The sequence below is a fragment of the Apis cerana genome, linkage group LG1, assembly GCF_029169275.1.
Source record: "Apis cerana isolate GH-2021 linkage group LG1, AcerK_1.0, whole genome shotgun sequence".
NCBI classification, from domain to species: Eukaryota; Metazoa; Arthropoda; class Insecta; order Hymenoptera; family Apidae; genus Apis; species Apis cerana.
Genome location: NC_083852.1, coordinates 4,176,759 through 4,183,633, shown reverse-complemented (window position 1 = coordinate 4,183,633; position 6,875 = coordinate 4,176,759). Strand labels below are relative to the sequence as shown.

The following is a 6,875-nucleotide window of genomic DNA, read 5'->3' as shown; positions in this document are numbered from 1 at the left end:
TTGTTTATTTTAACATTATTATTTAAAATTTTTTATTTATTATTAACAAATTTAAACAAACATACTAAATGTAACAAATGTATATGAACGTATATCACGATAGTTAAAATATTTAACTTTCGACGATACGATAGAATGTTTAACTTTCTGCGGAAAAAGAATGTGGATACAATTATCGCCTTTAAAGGTAGTCTCCCTTCGGAATGAAGTTGGGTCATTAGTAAGAAAGGCAGAACTCTTACTCACATCGATGAACACGATAAACCACTTGTTTTACATGTAAACACGGTCTGCTCGGATAATTGAATAGGTTCATTTTCGTACTTTCCTATCTATTGTTATTGAATTAATATTGAATGTTCTTCTATAAAAAATAATTTAATTTTTTTTAAAACACATTAAAGCATTGGGATTCATACCTAATAATTAATAATAATTTATCAAATATTTTTTTAGAAAACATATTATATTTATATTAAAGTATTTAAATTAATAAAAAGACAACAATTTTCTTATAGTAATTATTTTAAATGGTGAAAATAATGTTAAAATTATTTATAAATTTCAATTATTTATTATCAAATTTAAATCTTTTTAATATATTGTGTTTAAGTAATATTTAATAAGTAATATTAATTTTCAATTTTTTCTATCTATACATTTTATCTTAAAAATATATTTTATTCTTCTAATTTTAATATTATAAGTAATATTATTTACTAATTCAATCGTTGCAAAAATAATATAAAAATAAAATATCAAGTTATTTGCTTTGAAAACTCACAATCTCTGATTCTACAAAACAAAATGTTCAAAAAAAAAAAAATAAATATATTATATCTCGTTAAACAAGCCGTACTTCTCGCATGTTCGATTAATCCTTTGCAGGTAGAATGTTTACTAGCCATAATATCGACTCTAATTCCTCTTTTTTTTTTCTCTTAATTATACCGTTAGGTGTAATTGCTCTCCTTAATTAGTAGCATTCTTTTTTTCTTCTGTTGGAAGGCAAAATCCTTCCTATCCTCAATAAATCCAGTAATTTATCCTGTAAATCTCTTTTCTCGATCGGAGAATAAATATATTACGGTCGATTAATTAAATCGACTATTCGATAGTATTGAAGTTATCATTAATAAGATTACACATCTTATTCTTTTCTTTTTAATAGAATTTTTATTTTTAAATATCACTTAAAACATACACACACCATAATTTATAATTTTTTTTTTATTTTATTTATCATTTCAATATTTTCTGTTATCTCATATATAAAACATATAGAAAATCTTCTTACGAAAAGAAATGATACGATAATTCATTATTTTTATATAAACTACGTATTTTAACTTAAAAATTGAAAAATTATTAATATAACTTTTATTTAACAAATAGTATCTACTTTTAAAATTCTGAATTCTTTTTTTTCTTTTTTTTATTCTATATTTTTATATTTTAATTTACAAAATATTTAACATAAAGGAATTATTAAAAAAATACATTTAGCAAAGTTCCAACTTAAAAGGGTAGTTTCGCAATTGAATAACACGAATAGGGTGCCTGATATTACAAATTCTTCCAGTTAGTCGAATTCATTCAGACATTGATAGGACAGTGGTAATTATACCTTTAAGACCCCTCGTTAGAGTCATGCAATTACTCTAATAAATTTGCATATTTCTTGTCAAGAACACACGTGCCAACCAGAGCGTTAAATTATAGAGTAGTTTCTCTGATCCAGCTAAAGGTGCAAGTAATTGGATTCTAGTGAAATTATTGAATTTTTTTTTTTTTTTATGTGTATACATAAGACATATATTAAAATTAGCTAAATTAAAAAAAATTTTTTGTAATAATTCAAATTGTACAAATATATTTCGTTATTATTGTAATTCGTATTTTGATAAGTAAATTTGTACTTTAAAAATATTATTTTATTACTCTTATAACAATTTATATATCATGTTTTAGTATGTACTTTCTAATTATAATTATAATATTAAAATTATGCAGATATAATACAGAATTATAATAACTCATAACAATATCTAGAAAATGGATATTTTTTAGTATTATTAAATATTTAAATATATGATTATAATATGTACATAATAATATCTTAAAAAAAAATAGATAAAACCGAAAATATTTTCCGCAATAAAATATATAATATATAACGTATACGTATATAATTGCAATTTTAATTTCCTAATTTATTTATTAAATCAATTTTATTATAAAAACATACAATTAAAATGCAAAAAAAAAATTTATTTTCGTATATTATATTTATAATATAATATAACATGAAATTTATATATATAACATTTATCGATATAAATTTCTATATAGAAAAAAAATAAATAATAATTAACGAAATATATTGCAATTAATATTTGCAATTAACGATCGATTTAAACAAATATTCAATCTCTTTCTTCCTAACAACTACTTTCAATAAATTAAAAAAATTCTTACACTTTAAATTTCATATTTAATTTATATTTGAAGTGATAAAATATTTATAATTGTCAATTAGATAAACATTTATAAAATATCTCGAGAAAAAAAACTCGTTAAATAAAATATATGACTCGTAATTCGTAGTTGCTCGTGGAACATTTATAATCAAACGTTTTCCTCGTTCGCATATCGCGCTATAATGGTGATGAATTTATGATCGTATGTTACGTTTTTCATCGACATTTACAATGCTAGTCTGTGTTATGCGAAACGCTGATCAAATCACACAGTTAGCAAACTCAATATTACGTATATACCGTCTCATATATCGTCTGTTATATGTAAGTACTCTTAGTTCTGATTACGTGCCGATTGAATGATATGAATAAAAATCATAAACAATATCGATATTGTACAGATTACGCATAATTCATAATCATCACGCGCAACAATCTCGAAAGACTTTTGCACAATTTAAAATAAATACATAACTTATGATAAAATTTATGAAAGCAGAATAAAAATTTAGTTCAAAAATATAAATTTACTATATAAATATATAAAATATATTTTTATATATATAAAATATAAATTTATCAATTTGATTGATAATCTGATGATTAACATTGTAATTTTATACCTATTCAATACCTATAATATCTATTTAAACGTATATTGCAGTTAATGATTGAAACGATCAATCAAGTAGAAAAATAAAAATTATAAAGTTCTTTTAGAGAATTTGTGAAATTTTATTTTAATCGTTATGTAAAAAAATAATTAGTAATCTTATATAATAATAAATTATCATTATTTCTGCACTGTAATAATAAGACATGATGAGCACTATGTATAATGATATTTTATAAATATAAATTAATGTTAATTTATCAATATGATATAGTATAAATATGATATAAATATAGATAATTTCAGATATTCAAGCCTAAACAATGCATAAAATATTCTGATCAATTATGAACGATAACGAAGGCAAATGATAAGATCCAATGGCAGAATCTCTGACAGGATAATCAAATATATCAACTAAAGTGTAAATCGTATGTCTATAATTGATCTATCATAAATATCTTAATTAAACAGAAATAAGTACAACTTTTAGCTTATTTTTTCTTTTTCTTTTTTACAGTAGTATTTATAATATTATTTATAAATTTCGACTTTACATAAAAATAATTATATAAAAATGATATATTAAAAAATTTTATTGATTTTTTTAACTTGAATGAATAATTCAATAGTAGTAATATTTCATTTCTGACATTTCATACAAATTATAAAATACAAATTTCAAATATTAAAAGTATTGTCTTTCGGTATAATCATAGTCGGGATTAGAGCAGACACCGAGACATGCAATCCGCTCGTGTTTCCTGCAGCTACAGATCAAGGAGGAGGAAAAAAAGCATCCACAGTATTGTTACTACGTAGGGTCGATGGAACTGCTAGGTGGCATCTAATGAGAAGGAGCGAACAATGAGCCTTTCTAACTTAAGTGCCCTAGGGTGAATGCCAGAAGGGTACTCTTACCACCCTTCTTATTTCATTCATTTATTCTCACGCTTGCTTCACGAATCAGACGAGTTATCTGACTAGATAGATCTCCACTATGAATGATTTTATGATTTTTGCGATATTTGGAATAATGTAGATCATATAATCGAATTTCAATATAAAGAAGTTCGATTAAATCTTTTTCCTTTCATAATAAGATTAAAATTATTTAAGTCATTATTAATCATTATTTATTTAATAAAAATAATTTAATTAAAATAATTTTCACGTTAATACTTTTTATTAATTTAATTAATTAATAATTAATGATTTATGAAATAATAATTAATTAATAACTAATAAAAAATAATTAAATTTAATTTTTATTAATTATTAATTAAATTAATTAAATTAATTTTTATTAGTTATTAATTAATTATTACTTCATAAATCACTAATGTAACAAATAAGAACTTTCCTTAAACATTTAAACGTATAAATTATTTATTTTATTAAATTTTTAAATTATTTATTAATAAAATATATATAAATTTCAATTTAAAATGATAATGAGAGTTACTAATGATTTTTATATTCATGTTAAAAACAAAATAAAAAAATAACTAAGCAAATAAATAAACTAATTTTAATCTTCAGAAATTTCTTTATTTTTATATACCTATATTTTTATATAATGCTATTTGATTTAATTTTATAAAAAATAAAAAATACATTTAATATAAAATAAGTATAAAAATTTTTATTTTGAAATATTTTTAATGATAATATGTAAATTAAAAATTAAATAAATATTAAATATAATAATTTCTTTTTTTAATATAAATATATATTATTGATATATTAAAATTCACAATTTATTATTATTTCCAATTCAATTTATATTAATATCAATAAAATTATTGTTAAAATCATATCTAAATTATTGCAATATTAACAATATATATATGTAAATGAAATTCAATATATATAACAGAAATATTAAACAATTAATTTATATTTTTTTATTATATCAGATTCTATATAATTGTACAAATAGTTTATCAATTATCAAACTTAATTATCGAATATCAATTTGAATATAAAAAAACTTCTATATATATTTTTTAAATAAAAATATTTCTGTAAATTATGTTTTTTAAATTACAAATAAAATGATTTTTTAATTAATATTGGTGAAAAAAAATATTTTAATTTTTTTTATTTTTAATTATTTTATTATTTTTAAAATATTTAAAATCATAAAAAATATATATTTTTTATTTTTAATTTTTTTAATCAGAAATTTTTATTAATATTTTTATTCATATTTTAATTATATCAAATTTAAGGAAAAAAATTACTTCAAAATGTTGAAATTTTTTAATTCTATTATAACTTAATCACATAAAAAATGTACAATGAATGTGAATGTACAATGTATTATCTTATTGTATATCTTTAATTAGACAACTCTTCTGACTTCAAAAAATCGTTTTAAATAGAAAATTTGTCCTATTGTCATACAAACCAAAACCATAGCTTCAAAAAATGCCCACATAACTACACGAGAATTTGTGCTTTCACTAATAGCTCTATGATTTCGATCTCTAACCTAAAAATTAATAAATAATATTAATTTAATTCAATGAAATTATATATCTATATTATAATTTATATATTAAAAAACATAATAATAATTAAACAACATAATAAAAATAAAATTACCTGCATATATTCTTGTTCATTTTTCACACCCCATAAACTTGTACTTAATTCTTTAATCATATCATCTATTTTGCTATGGTTTGAATCAGCATTTTTTCCATCAGAAGTTTGTTCAATAGGTTTCTTACTTTCACCAATGTCCATATTAAACATAACAACTTTTGGTGTCATACTACTTTTTTGATTACCAAAACAATAAGTATAAACACCAGGAACATGTGTAGCAAATGTATATTTACCACTACTTTCTTGATCACCTTGATAAATTATTTTTCCATCAGGACCAATTATTTTTACATCTATATCTAGAAATCCTCCTTCAGCTATTTCAAATGTAAGACCTAAAAATATAAAAATAAAACAAAACTTTATAAAATTATCTAATTAGTATTTTTATTCTTATACAAATAAAATTAATAATTATATATATATATTATGCACACTATATATATATATATATTATATATATACACACATATAATTCTAACAAAATTCTTTTATATGTATATACTTTTTGTTAATTCAAAATTCTTTTATTTAATGTAGGCATTTTAAACATTGAATAATTACTTTAATATTTACATTATATTTATATTGAAATGTAAAAACGATTTAATGTCAAAATTTTATTTCAGAAAATTCTAATTTAGTGTTTTAATGTACACAATTATATACAAATATACAATTATATATACAATTATATACAAAAGAACTAACCCATTTTCATGCCTGCTTCCACAGTCTCAAAGAAACATTCTTCGGCATGTGCATCCACAGTAATGAAATAACAATTTGCACTACAGCTCAAAAATATTAGAAATAAACAGGAAATGAGCCACCTCATTTTATTAAATTACAATATGAACCAATTAAAAACGACATACGCTTTTTCTTTTTCCTGCCACTTCACAGTGGCATGTTGCTACCACAGCGCCACGTATGCATTCTGCCATAAAATTAATAATATAGTTAGATATAAATTCTACTTATTATAATAAACATTTTATTATTAAAATAAAAGATTAAATATTTTTTAAGTAAAAAATTATAATATCTTCAAATATTAGTTAAAAATTATTTTATTTGTATTATAAAAATGTAAATAACTAGCAATGATATATATGATGTATATATGATGTAATATGAATCTTTTTTTATTTTTATACATATAT

The 6,875-nt window shown here is 20.3% G+C and overlaps 1 protein-coding gene and 1 long non-coding RNA gene across 2 annotated transcripts; one reads left to right on the top strand and one right to left on the bottom strand.

Annotated features, from left to right (window-relative positions):
- The first annotated feature begins 2,570 nt into the window (after window positions 1-2,570).
- Window positions 2,571-4,638, top strand: LOC133666527 (uncharacterized). The gene is made up of 2 exons (XR_009830759.1): window positions 2,571-2,804; window positions 3,813-4,638. It is a non-coding gene; the product is annotated as an uncharacterized LOC133666527 (long non-coding RNA).
- Window positions 4,639-5,348: 710 nt separating this feature from the next.
- LOC107994765 (transmembrane emp24 domain-containing protein) lies at window positions 5,349-6,868 on the bottom strand. The gene is made up of 3 exons (XM_017051813.3): window positions 6,421-6,868; window positions 5,704-6,044; window positions 5,349-5,590 (listed from the first exon to the last, which is right to left on the bottom strand). The coding sequence occupies exons 1-3, from the start codon at window positions 6,545-6,547 to the stop codon at window positions 5,441-5,443; spliced, it is 618 nt and encodes a 205-aa protein (XP_016907302.1). The 5' UTR covers window positions 6,548-6,868; the 3' UTR covers window positions 5,349-5,440.
- Window positions 6,869-6,875: the final 7 nt, after the last annotated feature.

Bases quoted from the DNA above. Each gene is read 5' to 3' on its own strand.
- LOC107994765 (XM_017051813.3), bottom strand. From the start codon at position 6,547: ATGAGGTGGCTCATTTCCTGTTTATTTCTAATATTTTTGAGCTGTAGT. The intron at 6,045-6,420 runs GTTAGTTCTTTT...TTATATTTTTAG, and splicing joins GGAAGCAGGCATGAAAATGG to GTCTTACATTTGAAATAGCT. The intron at 5,591-5,703 runs GTAATTTTATTT...ATTAATTTTTAG, and splicing joins ATGAACAAGAATATATGCAG to GTTAGAGATCGAAATCATAG.